The sequence below is a fragment of the Ambystoma mexicanum genome, chromosome 12, assembly GCF_040938575.1.
Source record: "Ambystoma mexicanum isolate Mex_15411 chromosome 12, UKY_AmexF1_1, whole genome shotgun sequence".
Lineage (NCBI taxonomy): Eukaryota > Metazoa > Chordata > Amphibia > Caudata > Ambystomatidae > Ambystoma > Ambystoma mexicanum.
Genome location: NC_090936.1, coordinates 1,357,229 through 1,378,187, shown reverse-complemented (window position 1 = coordinate 1,378,187; position 20,959 = coordinate 1,357,229). Strand labels below are relative to the sequence as shown.

General features: G+C 50.4%; 1 protein-coding gene across 2 annotated transcripts in view; it reads right to left on the bottom strand.

The window, feature by feature from the left end:
* Positions 1-7,799: 7,799 nt before the first annotated feature.
* The window catches only part of PROSER2 (proline and serine rich 2), a 151,921-nt gene continuing 138,761 nt past the window's right edge, over positions 7,800-20,959 (bottom strand). For both annotated transcript variants that reach the window (XM_069627782.1, XM_069627783.1), the window contains one exon: positions 7,800-11,444. In XM_069627782.1, the coding sequence (XP_069483883.1) occupies positions 10,423-11,444 (1,022 nt within the window). In that variant the 3' untranslated portion in view covers positions 7,800-10,422. The remainder of the gene's footprint in view (positions 11,445-20,959) is intronic.

Below are 20,959 nucleotides of genomic sequence, written 5' to 3'. Positions count from 1 at the left end.
GCAAACCAAAGTCATCAATATACCGTTCTTCGTGGACAACCTATTTGGAAAAGTGGTTGATGACACTCTTCGGGCCATCAAGACCAACACAGAGACAGCGCGCTCTCTGGGGAGCCTGCAGCAGAGGAGACTGTCCTTTCATTCCCCAAAGGGGAGAGTCTCCAGATCTTCCAAGGAGTACAACACCCCTATCGCCAGCCCTCCTGCTCCACCACACAGGAGGTTCATAGGGCTTGCTCCCATTCCTACGGCAGTGGCACTCGGCATTGTTGCCCCCATCCAGGATGCAGATGCCGATGCAGGCCTGAACTGGCCCAGGACCCACGCCCCCACTTTTGCACCACAGTGGGAGTCCGGCTTTCAAACTTTGTCAATCAGTGGCAAAAGATCTCCACAGACAAACGGGTGCTATACATTCTGCAGCAGGGGCACACTTTGGAATTTCAAGACAAGAGCCCGCACATTCCACCGATCCCACGCCAAGAGCTGCACATGGCGCAGCTGCTGCGGGAAGTCCAAGCCATGCTTTGCAAAGGGTCAATTGCACCAGTCCTTCAGCACCTCCGGGGCTCTGGAGTGTACTCCAGATACTTTCTGGTAATGAAGAAGTCAGGAGGGTGGCTAGCAATCCTAGACTTGCGTCGCCTCAACAAATTCCTCAAGTCCCCAAAGTTCCGAATGGTCACGTTGCAGCATGTGCTGGACCAGCTGGATGAAGGGGAAATTCTGGCAACACTCGACTTGGAGGATGCGTACTTCCACATCACCATTCAGCGCAAGCACCGAAAGTTCTTGTGTTTTTTTCATCCAGGGAAGACTACCAGTTCAAAGCCCTTCCCTTCATCCTGAAATCTGCTTTGAAAGTGTTCACCAAATGCTTGGCCCCAGTAGCAGCGCATCTACGCCGCAAGGGAATCCACGTTCTACCCTTACCTGGACAAATGGCTCATTCGGGCCCGCTCCCACTCTCTGGCAACACAGCACGTAGCAGAGACCATTCACCTTCTGACGACTCTAGGCTTCTCGATAAACTATCCAAAGTCCTGCATAGTGCCATCTCCGAACGCTCTGTTCGTGGGCACCCGACTGAACACAGTCTCTTGTCTGGCAACTCCCTCAGAAGAGAGGGTGAAGGCCATCCTGGGAAAGGTACAATGGCTGCAGCGAGGCCGTTGCAACTGTCCAGTCTATTAAGTCCCTGCTGGGGATGATGTCCTCCTGCATCTATCCGGTCCCCTTTTGCAGGCTTCGGATGAGACCCCTTCAAGAATTTCTGGATGCCAGGTGGCAGCAAGTCACGGGCACATGGACAGATAAGATTGCCCTCAATCAGGCATTCCGTCAAATCCTCCAATGGTGGTCAGTTCATCCACACCTCACACAGGGAGCTCCCTTTCAGATCCCTCTGCACCAGGCTACAGTCATGACAGACACCCCACTGAAAGGTTGGGGAGCCCACACTGGACATTCTCGTGCCAGATGTCTCTGGCTCCCGGATGAAAAGGAGTTGCACATAAACGTCCTGGAACTGCAGGTGGTCTTCTGGGCCCTCAAGTCTTTCCAGCCTCACCTCCAGGGAAAGGTGGTGCAGGTCTTCACGGACAACACCACCACTATGTTATACACCAGGAAACAGGACGGGACGCGCTCCCCCACTCTCTCCCTGAAAGTCTAGTCTCTATGGCACTGGCCATTCTACACACCGGTTTCACATCCCCTTCCAAATGGCAGGCATCAAGAACACCATCGTGGACACTCAGCTGCGTTCCTGCCACAAATGGGAACTTCAGCAGGCACAAGTGTTGTGCCTCTTCAGCAAATGGGGCTTTCCTCAGATCGACTTCTTCGCGACAGATGCCAACTCTAAATGTCAGAGCTTTACCAGCAGATATCCTCAGCCGAGGAGCCTGGGAGATGCTTCCCTTCAATTCCGCTGCTACATGTGATCAACACACTCAATTTTGCCACTGCAGGATGATCATCATTACACCGACGGGGCCATGGCAAATCTGGTACTAGACCTTCTCCATCTGTCGGAGGTTCCGGCCATCCAACTGCCTCCACTTCCCAACCTGCTCTCCAGAGAAGAAGGTTCAATCCTGCACCACGAGCCAGCATCGCTGAACCTCGCGGCCTGGCTCCTGCAGCCTTAGAATTTGGACATTTTCACTGCCCTTGGAATGCAAATAGATACTGGCTAGAGCCAGAACACCCTCTATCTTGACTTGCTACAGGCACAAATAGAAGCGCGTTATGATGTGGAGCCAGGCGCAGAAGATTTCTCTGCTGCGCATGACTGCCCTGCAGCTCCTCACGTTCCTGCTCTCACAGGCCAAGGCTGGCCTTGCCCATGCGTCTATCAAGGTCCACCTGGCAGCAATAGCCCGGTACACACAGGCTCCAGGCAAGCTTCTCCCTGTGGTCGCACAGGCTCATTAAGGAGTTCCTCAAGGTTAAAAGCTCCTGCACCGGCGTGGGAACTCAACATAGAACTGTCTAAACTGACAGGGCCTCAATGCATCATGCCTTTAAACCAATGCATCATGCCCCTTTGAGGTTTCTGTCTTGCAAAACTGCCTTCCTGATGGCAATTGCCTCCGACAGGCGGGTAGGGGAGATACAGGCCCTCTCCTGTGAGTCTCGTTATTTGTCCTTCCATGCCACTTAGGTGTTTATGCAAACTTATCCTTCCTTCATGCCGAAGGTTCAGTTGGACTTTCATCTCAACAAGCCTTTGGTTCTACCAGTTTTGTTCGTGAATCCTTTGCCTGCTGAAAGGGCATTGCATTCGCTGGACCTTGAACATGCCCTATAGTTTTATGTGGCATGCACGAAAGACTTCTCTCAATTTTGGACATGTGGGAAATGGGAAGGCCCTGTCTAAGATTTCCATTCCCAGGTGGTTCTCTGGCTGCATCATGCACTTTCATTGCCTGGTCAACAGACCGCTTCCAGGCCTGCCGAGAGCCCACTCACCAGAGCCATCACGGCAATGACTGCGTTTCTCTCTGGCGTTCCCCTGCTCAACATAATGGCTGCTAGGTAGAGGTCTACCCACACATTCAGAAGATTCTACGGTCTCAACAGTGATTCCAGGGAGGCGTGCAGGGTTGGCCTGTTTGTTTGAGGTGAATCTGTTGCATGGGTAAGTGTATTGCTTCTGTGAGCCTTGCCACCTCCCGTGGTTGTGCATGTGTGCACTGCTCTGTACTTGTATTCATGAGCATGTGAATCCATGCCGGACCCCATGCTGGCGAAGGAACACGTTACTTACCTGTAACTCATGTTCTCCAGCATGGGCCTGGCATGGATTCACATGCAAACCCTCCCCGTTTCCCCTCCCTGGTTCTTCTTGGTTCATACTGCCACTTTACGTGCACGACCAAGTCTGAAGATGTCCGCCGGGGGTGGAGCACAGGAGGACGAGTGTCATTGGCTGGGAGACTAGCCGTTTTAGTTTAAAGCTAAACTGCTTTCTTTTTATACCGAGGATTTCCAGCCTGCCGACAGAGAATATTCATGAGCATGTGAATCCATGCCAGACCCATGCTGCAGAACAAGAGTTTACAGGTAAGTAACTTGTATTTTACCGCCACCCGTCTCTGGAACTCTATGCTGCTTCACCTGCTCGCCGATTCATCATACTGGCCATTCAGGATATGATATGGCATTTATAACGTGCATATACACAAGTGTTTCAGGCGCAACGAGGCAAGGGAGGGGGGACAGAGGGAAGACAGGGACAACGATCTTACTAGGCCAGGTGTCATTCAGGTCGCGCAAGTGCAGTGGAAGGGGAAAAGTGCTGAGGGGGAGGGGACAGTGCAATACAAGGGATGAATAGAAAGAAATAAAAGCAAAGTAAAAAGTACGGCCAGTTGGTGGCAAGCGCAAGGGTAAGTGCAGACATCAGTTGTCAAGTGCTGGTAGGGGACTGTAGGGATACAGAAAACAGTCCCCAAGTGCGGGGTTTGCCAGGGAGTCAGTGCAGGTGTGCAACTGGCAGGGCAGGGGCCCAAGATCAGAGGGTGGCCAGGTAACCAGCGCAGTTTCAGTTTCATCAGCAGGGGAGAGGAGGAGAGAAAGCAGAAGCAAAGAGGAATGTTTTGAGGTGCTTCCGGAACCATAGATGGTTCTCCTCAAGTTTCAGGGAGGCTGTTCCAGAGGGAGGCACCAGCCGAAGAAAGATCTACCATCAACTCGTTGCTTGGAGAAGCGACTGACCCTGAGGGAGTTGGAGGAGGATGAGCGAAGAGCTCGAGAAGGAAGATATTTAGGAAGAGAGAGTTGAAGGTATTGAGGCCCCAGAATGCCTTGTGGACAATGCAGGGGGTTTTGAACTTAATCCTCGCAGCCACTGGGAGCCAGTGCAGAGATTTCAGTCCTGGGGAGATACAATCCCTGGCTTGAGGCCAAGGACAAGTCTTGCAGTCCTGTTCTGGATGAGTTGCAGAGGGCGGAGAGTAGAAGCAGGCAGATTTAGAAAGAGGCTGTTGCCATAGTCCAGCCTAGAGAAAACCAGAGCTCTGGAGACAGTAGCTTCTGTGGGGAAGGAGAGGAAAGGAAGAATACATCTGAGGAGGTGCAGCTAAAAGTGAGACTTCGAGACGTCAGAGATGTGAGGAGAGAAGGAGAGTGTGGAGTCGAAGATGACGCTGAGGGTTTTAGCCTCGCAGGTGGGAGCAGGAAGAGGGCCAAGAGAGGCCGGACAGAGAGTGACAGGAAAGGAGGGGTCCAACTATAACGTGGCTTTTCAACTTACTTTACTCCTCCCGTGAGAAACGGGAGGATAGTCTCACTACCAAGGCCCCTGGATCCTCTTCTCAGGCAGCCAGGGAAAGGCCATTGCGCGTGTAACCAAACCCTGGGGTGGAGAAGCGAGGGAGGAACATGTGGGTGGAGGGTCCTTGGTAACTGGGAGTGGGGTACCCCATATGGTAACATGGTATCCCCCTTATCCTGTTGAGACTCAACCAGACCCTCCCCCAACTTTTTTAGTTTATTGTAATGCAGTTCCCCCCATTTCCCTATTTATGACATCGAACAGTACTGGGACGCAGAACAAACTACTAAGTGTAATGAAGACTACACAAATTCACCACTTTGGTAATGGGACAAGGAAGATGCCTGCAGGGAGCTGTAAGGGTCGGGTATGTTCCTTTAATGATGGTCAGGCAAGTCTCATTGGTGATCCACACCTGCAGCCTGTCAAGGGGTTGCAGGTGTATAAAGAGGGACAGAGAGCAAGAAGGAGGCATGCGTGGAGACCAGCAGGGGACCATGCTCCAGAGGAGGCAGCCGTGGTGGGACCGGACGAGGAGCCAGGACGCCAGCAAACTTTCAGGAAGACTTACACCGCACATAGCCAGTGGGTCATGTAAGGTGTGTCAGCCTGGGAGCCTGTGTACCCAATGCTCTGCAGCCAGCGCTGCGAGAGAGCAAGCCGAGGAGAGGCCGCTGTCCCCATCGAGGGAACAGCGCTCCGGTTGCTGGCTTGTGAAGGAAGACATGCGGCAGACCAGTGAAGTGTGCAAGGGTGAGTTTTCTGACCTGCGCTGGGGAGGAGAAGCACAGGGAACCGCTGGGGTGAGTTTCCCGACCTCCGCTGGAGAGGAGAAGTACAGGGAACTGCCAAACTTACAGAGAAGCCACAAGCTGGTGAGTGTCAGAGGACACATGTGGCGCTTCTACAAATTTATATTGAATACTGAATGAACAGAACTTTACAATTTAGCAAAAATAATGTTGACTAAATATTTAATTACATAGAACTCTAAAATTAAGCATAACAATGCTTTCTGATTACCGAACTAAATGAAACTTTAAAATCAAGCAAAATTAATGTTTGTTGAATACCAAATTGAATGGAATGTAAAATACAACACAACCAATGACCATTAAATACTGTATTGAATGGAACTTTATAATTAAACTGTATGCTTAACAAACTATGAATTAATTGAAACCCTGAAATTAAACCAAGCAACTAAACTGAATATCCTGAATACCCCAGGAGAAAATAAGGGCACAAGTGAGAAGATAGAACACCATCAACTAAACTTTTATGATCGCATGCAGAGTGACGAGGCCAAAGACTGGAGAGGATGTGTGACATGTGTGGCAAAGCCAAGAGGCCGAAGAAATGCCAGAGGACACATCAAAGCCAAGGACCCAAAGTCAGGGATCCTCGCTGCACGACCTGCCATGGGTGGACCGTTTGGTCTGACAACTGCGCCTAGACCGGTGAGCCATACATGTAGAAAACTCAAAGACATTTTGCCAGTGAAGATAAAGTATTGGGGAAGGGAACCCTGCGTGTTAAGGAGCTACAGTGTGCGGTCTCGAGAACAAAGCCTTAAGACCATTTGTTTTCTGTGAACTGTGTTGCTTGGAACTTGGGGGAAGGGAACCCCGAGGATTAATTTTGTACTATATTGAACAGTGTGAGCTTAAAGGATGCCGTGAGCTTTGAGTTGAACACCATTTCTTTTGAGTTTTGCATCCCTACACTTCGGTTAGTTTTAGTTGTGGGGGCAGGGATAGGTTTTGGACACAGACAGACTTTTAATCTGACTCAGACTTTCCTTAGTTGCATTCAGGTAGGGAAATCCCACCAGAGCATAGGGCAAGTTAGGCCTTCTACCATCCTGAAATTTAATAAAACATGTTATATTGAACTTTAAGTCTGTTGTTTGTTGCTTCGTGATGCCTTCACATCCCACCCTGATCCAGGACTTTCCCTTCCCGCAGCCCCCAGCCCTCCCACCAGACAATGTACTGCAACTAGCACCTTGAGGCCTAAGGGTTTATGCACTTCTACACATGTAAAATAAGTAAACAGTAAAGAGGGAGGGAGTCCATATTAGGTGGGGTTGCAAGCATATTGGAATTCATTTCCATTCTTGTGCTTTAGGTTGAGTGCTGGGAGCGGCTTGAAAGGGAGCAGAGCTGGCCCAGTTGAGGGAGGAGGTTCTCCGATTGGAATGTGGCAGGTGGTGCCAGATGGCAAAGGAAGCACAACATTCATCTCTTTTGTTTAAGGACTAATCACATAGGTGCGCTCGCTGAGACCTACAAGAAGTTAGCACAAAACAAATTCTCCAGATCCAAAAGAGATGCTCCATTACACCATAAATAAGTTCCGAGAAAGGATACTGCATCGATTTATGCATACCTGGAGTTCATAAGCTTGAACCGAAGAATGCGCCAGCTTTGGCAGCCCTAGCTGTACTATTGTGAAGGGTTTTGGGGTTTTGAAAATTAGCAATGTCTACAAAGGTGTTGTTCAGTGCCTAACAGAGAGGCAGACTCCAGGGCGTTGATACAGACTCAGGACATATGGCTCCTTTTTTGTCTCTTCCTGACAGGACATGTGAGGGGTTTGGGGGGTGGGGGAAGGGAGTGGCTGTATTGGAGCACAGTGCTTGTTCAGTGATTGGCTGCTGCAGCCACGAAGGGCCCTGGGGCCCCCATCCAATGGACCGGGCCTGCAAGTTCTCCAATGTTGAGCCTCTAAACAGATCTGGACATTGTTGGCCTACATGTAGAATTGACAGGGACTCTGCATCCTCCCGGCTCAATCATGGGCAATGCTTATCCATCTTCAAAGGTCTTAGGGCTTTGCCCATTGCCCACTGCATTCCCGGGCGCTCAGGCTGCTGTCGCAGCAAGCATGGCACACCTGGGCCATCCAACATGAAAAGTGTAGCTTCTACCCAAAGATCAGCCGTGAATGCTCCCTGTGCTGGCCCCCCAATGCACCACACTGCACCTTTTATAAACCAGAAGACAACATTGGCAACCGGCTAAATAGAGCTATTTTATTAGCAGCTTTCGTCTCGGCTTCTTACAAAGCTCAGAATATGGCTTTACAGATTCTCTTCAGTTACAATGAAGATTGCTCACCTGGAAAACGGTGGGAGGAAAATAAATATTAACACCATGAACAGAAGAAGACAAAAACACAATTACACAATCCTGTACATATTGCTGAGGTCTGCCAGGATATTTTACTGCATTTAAACAAGTAACATTTGCCTAATCCTCTGAGGTCATTTAAGTCTTTCAGAGCGACTGCCTTTGCAGAATTACGTTTTCCTAATATTGCCACCAGTTTGACTAAACCTCCTATCAATGGCGGTTTCGGGGACACTTGATGATTCTGGTATGAACATACGCTTGCCAGCAGTCAGAGTTCTGCAAATGACCTCAAATGCAACAGATTCTTTCAATGTGCAAAATGATACGTCCAAATGAAAAAATAGTTACACTTTAAAACAAAGAGCCCGTTCTTTGGCTTCAGGCGTTTGCGCTGTTACCTGGGAGATGCTTCTCACAAAGAATGCCATTTGATTTCAGGACAGAGTTGAGGATTCGCTCTGGACCAAATGATGGGGCACTGCCTTTAACCATCGTCTAGCACAGTTACAGAAACGTCCAGAGGAGCCAATCTGAGGGATTGATGGAATCTGAGAGCAAATGGAATTCACGAGTGCCCCTGGAAGATGCAATAAGCAACTCGAGATCTGTAGGGCTACGGTTTGAGACGGCTGGTGTAAATCTCCTTATTTTCGCCAAAGGAAATTGGATTCAAAATACAGAATTAGCCCCTGTTGGTTGATCACAGTTGTCCAAGTAAAGCGTCTATCGAGGGGCGCTAGAGAAGCTGGACATGTTCCTGGCCATTATCTCCATAGAGCACTGCAGCGGATCTAGGGCGGCCCGCCGCGGGCGTTCAACAGCATAAGGCAACACTTTGGCTTCAAGACAAGTTTGTGCCACTAGGACTACATGCCAACGCCACCAGTGGAATGTTGATGCTGTGGTGGGAGTGCCACCAGGGCTTCTCCGAATGCAGCACACGAGTCACTCACACAAGCTTAAAGGATGGCTCAGAACAAATCTGGGCACGTGCATCGGGCAGTGAGTGGTGATGTAATGTCTCAGACGCGTGCCCGCGTCAGAGAGTTGAGCAAGCGGTGAAGAGATTCCAAATCCTGTCACGCATAGGAACCTTTACACTCAACATCTTCCCCCTTGAGAAGGCACAACGTTGCAAAACACAAAATAAAATAAAAGGGTTATAGATATCCTTCAATTAAAATGAGAAAGTTCTTGGATAACTGTAGGCTTCGTTATAATATTAAATATAATCTGCAAATAAAACAAGTTATTATGAGCGACTTCACCCTGCCTTTCAACATCAGTATCTACAGAACTGGCTCCACATCTACAATGGTTTCGCCTGCTTTTCATAAAACAAAATAACATCCTTTTTTTACCAGTCTTTAAAATGTGTAATAAATGATGTCACGTTGAGTCGGTCAGTTATCGCAGAGTACTGCTCGTACATCCACTTTCCATAGAATTGCATCAATTGTCTGAAATAAATTCCAGTGCTCAGAGCCATGGGCGTAATTTTAGGGGGGCAGGGGTGTTTGCCCCCCCCCAACTTTCAGAACACACCATTTGTCCCCCTTCATTTGACTGGAGCACCTTTTCTTCAGATGTCATGCCCCCCTGCCCCCACATTTTCAGAAAAGTTACTCCACTGCTCAGAGCATTAGAATACTGGCCAATTCCAAACTCTGCTCTGAGCAGCCTTCATGTGTTCGTCGACATTGCTTCTGGAGCAGGCAAATGGTCTTCACACGGTAGGCCAGAGGCCAGTTTCTAAGTTACAGCATTATTTTGCAGGTTGTACAAATGCACCGTTTACTTGTCAGCAACCGTGAAAAACTGCCTCTTAGCAGAAGGATCATTCAAGAAATGTTACTGGTATGCTCTTGCATAGACTACTGGCACCAGTCCCACTTCTGCTGGTGAGTTACCAATGAGGATCAGATCATTCAAGAAATGTTACTGGTATGCTCTTGCATAGACTACTGGCACCAGTCCCACTTCTGCTGGTGAGTTACCAATGAGGATCAGATCATTCAAGAAATGTTACTGGTATGCTCTTGCATAGACTACTGGCACCAGTCCCACTTCTGCTGGTGAATTACCAATGAGGATCAGATCATTCAAGAAATGTTACTGGTATGCTCTTGCATAGACTACTGGCACCAGTCCCACTTCTGCTGGTGAATTAGCAATGAGGATCAGATCATTCAAGAAATGTTACTGGTATGCTCTTGCATAGACTACTGGCACCAGTCACACTTCTGCTGGTGAATTACCAATGAGGATCATTCGAGAAATGTTACTGGTATGCTCTTGCATCAGTTACTGGTACCAGTCCCACTTCTGTTGGTGACTTACCAGTACACAATGAAGCCTGACTACTCCCTCCCTTGTGTGCATTAGACAAGAGTCCTTTGTTCTAACACACCCAGCTCTTCCAAGGGATCCTGCCAAGCAGGTCTGGCACTGCACCAAGGACAGGGTTACCGGAGTGTTAGAAATATACTGTCAATGTTAGGATCATGCCGTCTTTTTCAGCAGACCCAGCCGCTGTAGCGCTTCTTTCCGTGACTCCTCCGTTGCTCCACGGCCAGAAAATTGCACTGAAATTCCTTGCGACCAGAAGCCATTAGGCCTTGGCACTGAAGGGCTTCTCTTGATTTCATTTTGAAGGCGAGCCGGGGTGCATTCGTGGACAGTGTGTGATGGGATTGTGCGAGTGAACTTCTTTTGAGTAGGAGAGGTTGCACCGGGGATAGTGAACTTCTTTTGAGTAGGAGAGGTTGCACCGGGGATAGTAATTGTTTTGCTAACGGGAATGAATTTGGTTGGGCCACTGGTTAAGACCTTGTGGACATTGTCAAGACCGTTGGTGAGGGGTTTTGTCGGAGTGTATGGCAAGTGATTTGCAGAATGGTCCACTTCATCTTCGGCCGGCATGTCCACCTGAACTGGGGTTTCCTTTATCAACTGCAGTTTAATCAGGGCCTGATACTTGGCTTGCTGAGAAGCCCCATCTTTGAATGAGGCGCCTCGATTGCGGCCAATCATTTGGCTCGGATGCATCCGCTCCCCCACCTCCTCCATGGACGCATGCTCAGTGTGCAAGTGGGCCAGCACTTGAGCTCGGCGTTGCGACACATTGACGTTGGCCATGGAGATCGTTTTGTTGTACTCCTTTCCAACTTTGCAGATGCTAATGTTGTTGGGATAGTGACCGATTTTGTCGCTAGGTGGAGAGGGGTAACTGTAGTGTTTGTGGGCCGGCGGAGGAGAAGTTGCAGCGTCCCTCCTTTGTACAGGCAGTCTGTCCGCTTTCAGGGGTGTGGGGGACAGATTACTGATGTGCTCTGCGACGATGACCGGAGTTGGAACAGCTCCAAGGAGTTTCTGGCGTTCTACTGGGTTCTCAGGACTGTGCGCCTGGTACTCACTCGAGGGGTTCATTGTAGGCGGGCGAGGCAAATCCGATGCAAGACTGTATTTCACAGGTGACAGTTCTTTCTGCTCCAACACTTTGGCATCACAGGAAACAGCAATCTCTGTTACAAAAACAAAAATTGAAGGTTTTAATTTCCTTATTAAATTAAATTTCCTTATTAAATTAAACACAATACGCCTCAAATCATAGAATTAACTGGTCACAAGAAATCACGTCAGACTTGCAGTCTGTAGTGTAGGTCACCACAGACTGCAAGTGGGATGACTGACTGTTTATGCTAGCTTATGTTGGACCAGCATAGCTATCTACAGGGACAATGAGAAGCAGCCAATAACTCATGCCAGAGGCGATCTAGGTCACTACAGACTGCAAGTGGGGTGAATGACTGTTTATGCTATCTTATGTTTGACCAACATAAACAGCTACAGGGACAGTGAGAAGTAGCAAAACGACACACACCGCATCAATGTCTAAACGTCCACAATCGATCTCTGAATACTCTGCAGCCGTGCAGAGGCAGCTTGCCACCCAGTGCTGCTTGTTCATGTCCATGTAGGCCATTTGATCAACCCCCGATTACCCACGTTGAACTTCCTTTACAGATAAACATTCAAGGCCCTTCTAACAGTACAGTATCCCCTTTTGAACCTAGACTAATATCTACTTGGCCTAGCTCTAGCAGTCAGTAATCGCGCAATACAATCCTGCTCCTCTGCGCGCCCTAGCCAAAGTAGAACAGTCTTATTGAATTTCCCACTTAAGCATGAAAGCATTAGAGCTTGGACCAGTTTGTTTTCCTGTAGATTTCCCCGCAGGCATCCCATCTGGTAAATTCTTTTTTTAACGTATAGGTTGCATGGTTTTACAGGTTTGGGCTGAAGATAAAGGCGAATCGTAAGGGTTTTGCAGAATTAACTGGAGTTGGGCAAATCCCCAGAGGTTTGGAACGTTCAAGTAATTTAGATATTTGGAGGGTCTGCATTGTTCGAGTCAAAATGCTGTCAGGAGAGGACAGCTTTGGATGGAGCTGATATTGTCTGGAGACTGATGGATTGATAGCAACTCCTTCCTTTGTGATGTTTAGAAGAGGATGGCTGCTAGGGGCATTGGTACGAATCCTGGCTAATAGGTGCATTGGTACGAATCCTGCCTGATAGGTGCATTGGTACGAATCCAGGCTGCTAGGGGCATTGGTATGAGTCCTCGCTGATAGGTGTATTGGTATGAGTCCTGGCTAATAGGTGCATTGGTACGAATCCTGGCTGATAGGTGCATTGGTACGAATCCTGGCTAATAGGTGCATTGGTACGAATCCTGGCTGATTGGTGCATTGGTACGAATCCAGGCTGATAGGTGCATTGGTATGAATCCTGGCTGATAGGTGCATTGGTACGAATCCTGGCTAATAGGCGCATTGGTACGAATCCTGGCTGATAGGTGCATTGGTACGAATCCTGGCTGATAGGTGCATTGGTACGAATCCTGGCATTTTAGGTGCATTGGCACGAATCCTGGCATTTTAGGTGCATTGGCACGAATCCTGGCTGATCGGCGCATTGGTACGAATCCAGGCTGATAGGCGCATTGGTACTGTCACGACTCGCTCCCTTCGCTCCCATTCCCGCCACTTGGGGGCATGTTTTGGGGTTTATTCCCTACTGGACATTTCCTCCGAACCTAATGCTACAGTGCTGTGATGAATTGGGAGCGCTAAAACCTTATTTTCCAAGTTACTTCCCTTCCGGATCCATTCCAGGTTTTTGGCAACCAGCATGCTTCTTTAATCTAATGACTATGCTTCCCAGAATGCCTGGCTCACTGCTTCATCTCCTCCCTTGCAGGACAAGGTTGGGTGGAGGATAGGCAACACCTGTGGCTGGAGGTGCAGCAGGCGGCACACCTGAGGGGTGTGCTCGTTAAGCAGCTTTAAAAGCCTCAGTTTACTTCAGTCCAGCGCTGGTCATCGTTGCAGTGTTCCTGTTGTGACTGGTCCCTTGTTCCTGGTTCTTAGCTTTGCGCCTAGTTCCTAGTTCCTGTTTCTTGTTCCTCCGCCCTGGATTTCGGACTCATGTGCTTAATTGATTTCTGCTTTCTAGATTTCCCTTTCTGTCTTCCTCTGTCTGCAGGCAGCCTTTCTCTGTGCTTTCCCCTTTGATGCAGCCCAATTTGCCTGTGTTTTCTATTTCTTTGATGCTGTCCTTTGCTACTAAAAAACTTGATGCATTAGTCTTTCCTTTTTTAGATTTAGTTTCCTGCCTTTTCTCCTTGGATGGGTGGGAAAGGTTTCCTTTTGTGATATAATTTTCCCTGCTCCTGATCCTTACTTTCTATTGGGATCCATGCCATGTTTTCCATTTCACTTCTGCATTTATTTCCCATTTGATTATTTAGGTGTGGGGTGCTGTAGTAACTAGTCCCTGTGTGAATGCCTTTTGTTTTCCTCACTATTTCTTTAACCACAATTCCTACTTGCTCCTTGACTTAGGTCTTAGGTATTTAGTTATCCTCCACCCATTGCTGTTATAGCCTTCTGGCTCCTTGTTTGTTCAACTGGGTTCGTGGGTTTACTGACATTCAAGTGGTCTTTCCGGTCCTCGTGAGTACTGTTTCTAAGTTCCTTATTCAGTATCATCCAGAGTGTCAGCACACAGATCCTGTCCTTGCTTGCCCTCTACGTGGGCTTAGCGCTGTCAGTATCTGTAAGAGCATAGTGGGTAAGGAGTTTGCCGACTTTCCTTTCAGTCATAAGGAGGTTCTAAGTGCTTACCCCACATCCCTTTTCATATATAGGTATTTTTGTTTCACTCTATCTGCACTCCTGGGTTTTAGTATTATGAGTCGTGGTTCTTGTGTGCACGTTGTTTGATTCAAGGTTATTCACCGTGCGATTTTGTGCACATTTCCCTTGCCATATTCGCTGCCTTTGTACTCACCTGATTAATCCCGACAGGTACGAATCCTGGTGCATTGGTATGAATCATGGCTGATAGGTGCATTGGTACGAATCCTGGCTGATAGGTGCATTGGTATGAATCATGGCTGATAGGTGCATTGGTACGAATTCTGGCTAATAGGCGCATTGGTACGAATCCTGGCTAATAGGCGCATTGGTACGAATCCTGGTGCATTGGTATGAATCATGGCTGATAGGTGCATTGGTACGAATCCTGGCTGATAGGTGCATTGGTACGAATCCTGGCTAATAGGCGCATTGGTATGAATCCTGGCTGCTAGGTGCATTGGTACGAATCCTGGCTGATAGGCGCATTGGTACGCATCCTGGCTGCTAGGTGCATTGGTACGCATCCTGGCTGCTAGGTGCATTGGTACGCATCCTGGCTGATGGGTGCATTGGTTTGAATCCTGGCTAATAGGCGCATTGGTACGAATCCTGGCTGATGGGTGCATTGGTACGAACCCTGGCTGCTAGGTGCAAAGTAAGCTGCATTTCTTGATGTGCGATTGGAGATTAGGTGCTGCTGCTTGGATGGTTTCCAGGACACAGGATTGCTGGCAGGGTGGATTGCAGACGAAGTGGGAGCGCAATGCTTTCTGGCGATGGAGGAGTCGCGGAGAGACTTTATAGCAGTAGTTTTCATGTGCAATCTCCTTCACGTGGGGTTTCAGAGTTGGAGTGGAGATGGAGGCTGCTAGCAAGTCAGTCAGTAAAACCAGAATGTTCGGGATATGAGGGGTTAAACCAGGTGTGAGCCACAGTTCCGATGGCAGCAACGCATACCAAAAACTAGTCAGACTTGCTGCACCGATGGGACGGATAAGCTCTGCTTCAGGGCGGCCCTTCTGTGGCTTTCCAGATCAGACTGAAGATACATGCTCAGCTCGGCGGGGGGGGGGGGCTTGAGCAGGAGGATAGTGGGGAGCCTGATGGGTGGGGGGCAGATCTTTCCTATGCATCTCACTGAAAGGCGGGCTTGTGCTCAGTCTCCCCCCCCCCCCCACACAACCTCTTTCACCCATCTACACACCCAAACACAGGTTCAACCTTATGAATAACAGACTTGAAATGGGCTTAGAATTCACGTTCTGACATATGTATTCACCGGCATGAAGTACATACAACCACCTCAATGGTGTGGGTCAATACAAATGCTTCATAAAAATATGGATACAGTTACATGAAATTAAAACCAGTGAAGAAGCGGGGTAAAGCGGATGACCACACAAGAGCAAGGAACCCGAATGGACCAGTTTGTGCCACCCCAAGCAAAGGTCCAGTCTAGTGACATTGGTAAACCACGGGTCGGGGTCTTTCCTTCTCCAGGGCTCCGCCTCAGGGTCTTACTTCCCACCCCCAACAGTCTGCAACCTAGGCCTGTTGGAGAAGTGTGTGGAGGCTTAGTCTAGCACTTTGTCTAGTGTTGGCAGGATGGCCTGCATCCCTCGCTGCCCAGAGTACCGCCCCTCCTGGCCAGGTCTTCCTGATCACCAAGAGAACAGGCCCCATCGTGCCACCGTCCACAGGGCGAACCAGTTTGGAATCTACATCTCTTGTCAGGATTGCAGACACAACGTCCCTTTGAGCTGAATGAAAAATGCGCTTTAAAGTTGCAGCCTTGCTCCTCCCCTGGCCATACCCTGGGGTTTACAGTAGTCCAAGGAATGCCTGAGAAGCAAGGCACGGCAACTTTCGAGGTTGCTCGGCTAGTTACAGGGCCTGCCCGTGGATGCCTCCTGCTTTCCTGCCACCGTTTGGCATTATTTGCTATTTACAGGGTCCTCGGTTTATCTTGCAAGCAAACCCATGTCTGTTTGGGCAGGATTGTTCCTAAAAGCCCTCCTGCTGTCAAAGGTTGCGGCTTCAAATAGTGCTCATGGGCGGTGTAGGCTGCTACTGGTAGCTTTTGGGTGACTTTCTGGCAAGGATCCGCAGAACAAATGCAACCACTATTGTGTTCTCATGAAGATTCCTGCCACTGAAGTGTGTCAGGCGCCACGGGACCTTCTGTGAATACTTTCCCAAGGGAACTGTATGGATAATGCCGAGCAGGGCTGGTCCCGGGTGGGGGCAATCGACTCCTTATCCTGTGCAGTGGCACAGAAGTACATGAAGACAATATCGACATGTCGGCACACAGCGATGGAGGGAATAAGGACATGAAATGATCCTGGCAGCATTGGCATGGCACTGTGTCTCCTGCATTCTGGACCCTTGCAAAGTCGCCCCAGGCGAGGTGGGAGCTACAAGAGAGGAGAAATTGCGGCCAGTGACAAGACAAGAAAGGCACCAGATGGAATAACTCAGCGTCCTTGGAAACACTTTAGGTGTGTTATGCCGATCTGCCTTTATACCACACCAAACAACCACTGCAATAGTTTCAGAGCACCTGGTCTTGTCACCGGCGTAGCATTCTGTGCCGAGGCCTTGGTGTCCTGGAGATGAGAAAATGAGCGAGGGGAAGCTAGAGGAAGGGAAAGCGGGAGGCAGGGAGCAGAAGAATGTTGTGTGGTAGCGTGGGTGTGGGAAAGAAGGATGCAGGGAGCAGAAGAATGTTGTGTGGTAGCGTGGGTGTGGGAAAGCGGGATGCAGGGAGCAGAAGAATGTTGCGTGGTAGCGTGGGTGTGGGAAAGTGGGATGCATGGAGCAGAAGAATGTTGTGTGGTAGCGTGGGTGTGGGAAAGTGGGATGCATGGAGCAGAAGAATGTTGTGTGGTAGCGTGGGTGTGGGAAAGTGGGATGCAGGGAGCAGAAGAATGTTGTGTGGTAGCGTGGGTGTGGGAAAGCAGGATGCAGGGAGCAGAAGAATGTTGTGTGGTAGCGTGGGTGTGGGAAAGCGGGATGCAGGGAGCAGAAGAATGTTGCGTGGTAGCGTGGGTGTGGGAAAGCGGGATGCAGGGAGCAGAAGAATGTTGCGTGGGTGTGGGAAAGCGGGATGCAGGGAGCAGAAGAATGTTGTGTGGTAGCATGGGTGTGGGAAAGCGGGATTTAGGGAGCAGAAGAATGTGTGGTGGGTGTGGGAAAGCGGGATGCAGGGAGCAGAAGAATGTTGTGTGGTAGCATGGGTGTGGGAAAGCAGGGAGCAGAAGAATGTTGTGTGGTAGCATGGGTGTGGGAAAGCGGGATGCAGGGAGCAGAAGAATGTTGTGTGGTAGCGTGGGTGTGGGAAAGCGGGATGCAGGGAGCAGAAGAATGTTGTGTGGTAGCGTGGGTGTGGGAAAGCGGGATGCAGGGAGCAGAAGAATGTTGTGTGGTAGCGTGGGTGTGGGAAAGCGGGATGCAGGGAGCAGAAGAATGTTGTAGCGTGGGTGTGGGAAAGCGGGATGCAGGGCGCAGAAGAATGTTGTGTGGTAGCATGGGTGTGGGAAAGCGGGATGCAGGGAGCAGAAGAATGTTGTGTGGTGGGTGTGGGAAAGCGGGATGCAGGGAGCAGAAGAATGTTGTGTGGTAGCGTGGGTGTGGGAAAGCGGGATGCAGGGAGCAGAAGAATGTTGTAGCGTGGGTGTGGGAAAGCGGGATGCAGGGCGCAGAAGAATGTTGTGTGGTAGCATGGGTGTGGGAAAGCGGGATGCAGGGAGCAGAAGAATGTTGTGTGGTGGGTGTGGGAAAGTGGGATGCAGGGAGCAGAAGAATGTTGTGTGGTAGCATGGGGGTGGGAAAGCGGGATGCAGGGAGCAGAAGAATGTTGTAGCGTGGGTAAGCGGGATGCAGGGCGCAGAAGAATGTTGTGTGGTAGCGTGGGTGTGGGAAAGCGGGATGCAGGGAGCAGAAGAATGTTGTAGCGTGGGTGTGGGAAAGCGGGATGCAGGGCGCAGAAGAATGTTGTGTGGTAGCGTGGGTGTGGGAAAGCAGGATGCAGGGAGCAGAAGAATGTTGTGTGGTAGCGTGGGTGTGGGAAAGCGGGATGCAGGGCGCAGAAGAATGTTGTAGCGTGGGTAAGCGGGATGCAGGGCGCAGAAGAATGTTGTGTGGTAGCATGGGTGTGGGAAAGCGGGATGCAGGGAGCAGAAGAATGTTGTGTGGTGGGTGTGGGATGCAGGGAGCAGAAGAATGTTGTGTGGTAGCATGGGTGTGGGAAAGCGGGATGCAGGGAGCAGAAGAATGTTGTGTGGTAGCGTGGGTGTGGGAAAGCGGGATGCAGGGAGCAGAAGAATGTTGTGTGGTAGCATGGGTGTGGGAAAGCGGGATGCAGGGCGCAGAAGAATGTTGTAGCGTGGGTAAGCGGGATGCAGGGCGCAGAAGAATGTTGTGTGGTAGCATGGGTGTGGGAAAGCGGGATGCAGGGCGCAGAAGAATGTTGTGTGGTAGCATGGGTATGGGAAAGCGGGATGCAGGGAGCAGAAGAATGTTGTGTGATGGGTGTGGGAAAGCGGGATGCAGGGAGCAGAAGAATGTTGTGTGGTAGCATGGGTGTGGGAAAGCGGGTTGCAGGGAGCAGAAGAATGTTGTGTGGTAGCGTGGGTGTGGGAAAGCGGGATGCAGGGCGCAGAAGAATGTTGTAGTGTGGGTAAGCGGGATGCAGGGCGCAGAAGAATGTTGTGTGGTAGCGTGGGTGTGGGAAAGTGGGATGCAGGGAGCAGAAGAATGTTGTGTGGTAGCGTGGGTGTGGGAAAGTGGGATGCAGGGAGCAGAAGAATGTTGTGTGGTAGCGTGGGTGTGGGAAAGTGAGATGCAGGGAGCAGAAGAATGTTGTGTGGTAGCGTGGGTGTGGGAAAGTGGGATGCAGGGCGCAGAAGAATGTGTGGTAGCATGGGTGTGGGAAAGCGGGAAGCAGGGAGCAGAAGAATATTGTTTGGTAGCATGGGTGTGGGAAAGCGGGATGCAGGGCGCAGAAGAATGTTGTAGCGTGGGTGTGGGAAAGCGGGATGCAGGGCGCAGAAGAATGTTGTGTGGTAGCATGGGTGTGGGAAAGCGGGATGCAGGGAGCAGAAGAATGTTGTGTGGTAGCGTGGGTGTGTGAAAGCGGGATGCAGGGAGCAGAAGAATGTTGTAGCGTGGGTAAGCGGGATGCAGGGCGCAGAAGAATATTGTGTGGTAGCATGGGTATGGGAAAGTGGGATGCAGGGAGCAGAAGAATGCTGTGCGGTAGCGTGGGTGTGGGAAAGCGGGATGTAGGGAGCAGAAGAATGTTGCCTGGGTGTGTGAAAGCGGGATGCAGGGAGCAGAAGAATGTTGTGTGGTAGCGTGGGTGTGGGAAAGCGGGATGTAGGGAGCAGAAGAATGTTGTGTGGTAGTGTGGGTGTGGGAAAGCGGAATGCAGGGAGCAGAAGAATGTTGTGTGGTAGCGTGGGTGTGGGAAAGCGGGATGCAGGGCGCAGAAGAATGTTGTAGCGTGGGTGTGGGAAAGCGGGATGCAGGGCGCAGAAGAATGTTGTGTGGTAGCGTGGGTGTGGGAAAGCGGGATGCAGGGAGCAGAAGAATGTTGTGTGGTAGCGTGGGTGTGGGAAAGTGGGATGCAGGGAGCAGAAGAATGCTGTGCGGTAGCGTGGGTGTGGGAAAGTGAGATGCAGGGAACAGAAGAATGTTGCCTGGGTGTGGGAAAGCGGGATGCAGGGAGCAGAAGAATGTTGTGTGGTAGCGTGGATGTGGGAAAGCGGGATGCAGGGAGCAGAAGAATGTTTTGTGGTAGCGTGGGTGTGGGAAAGTGAGATGCAGGGAGCAGAAGAATGTTGTGTGGTAGCATGGGTGTGGGAAAGTGGAATGCAGGGAGCAGAAGAATGTTGTGTGGTAGCGTGGGTGTGGGAAAGCAGGATGCAGGGAGCAGAAGAATATTGTTTGGTAGCATGGGTGTGGGAAAGCGGGAGGCAGGGCGCAGAAGAATGTTGTGTGGTAGCGTGGGTGTGGGAAAGCGGGATGCAGGGAGCAGAAGAATGTTGTGTGGTAGCGTGGGTGTGGGAAAGCGGGATGCAGGGCGCAGAAGAATGTTGTGTGGTAGCATGGGTGTGGGAAAGCGGGATGCAGGGAGCAGAAGAATGTTGTGTGGTAGCGTGGGTGTGGGAAAGCGGGAGGCAGGGCGCAGAAGAATATTGTTTGGTAGCATGGGTGTGGGAAAGCGGGAATCAGGGCGCAGAAGAATGTTGTAGCGTGGGTGTGGGAAAGCGGGATGCAGGGCGCAGAAGAATGTTGTGTGGTAGCATGGGTGTGGGAAAGCGGGATGCAGGGAGCAGAAGAATGTTGTGTGGTAGCGTGGGTGTGGGAAAGCGGGATGCAGGGCGCAGAAGAATGTTGTAGCGTGGGTAAGCAGGATGCAGGGCACAGAAGAATGTTGTGTGGTAGCGTGGGTGTGGGAAAGTGGGATGCAGGGAGCAGAAGAATGTTGTGTGGTAGCGTGGGTGTGGGAAAGCGGGATGCAGGGAGCAGAAGAATATTGTGTGGTAGCATAGGTGTGGGAAAGTGGGATGCAGGGAGCAGAAGAATGCTGTGCGGTAGCGTGGGTGTGGGAAAGTGGGATGCAGGGAACAGAAGAATGTTGCCTGGGTGTGGGAAAGCGGGATGCAGGGAGCAGAAGAATGTTGTGTGGTAGCGTGGGTGTGGGAAAGCGGGATGCAGGGAGCAGAAGAATGTTGTGTGGTAGCGTGGGTGTGGGAAAGTGGGAGGCAGGGAGCAGAAGAATGTGTGGTAGCGTGGGTGTGGGAAAGCGGGATGCAGGGAGCAGAAGA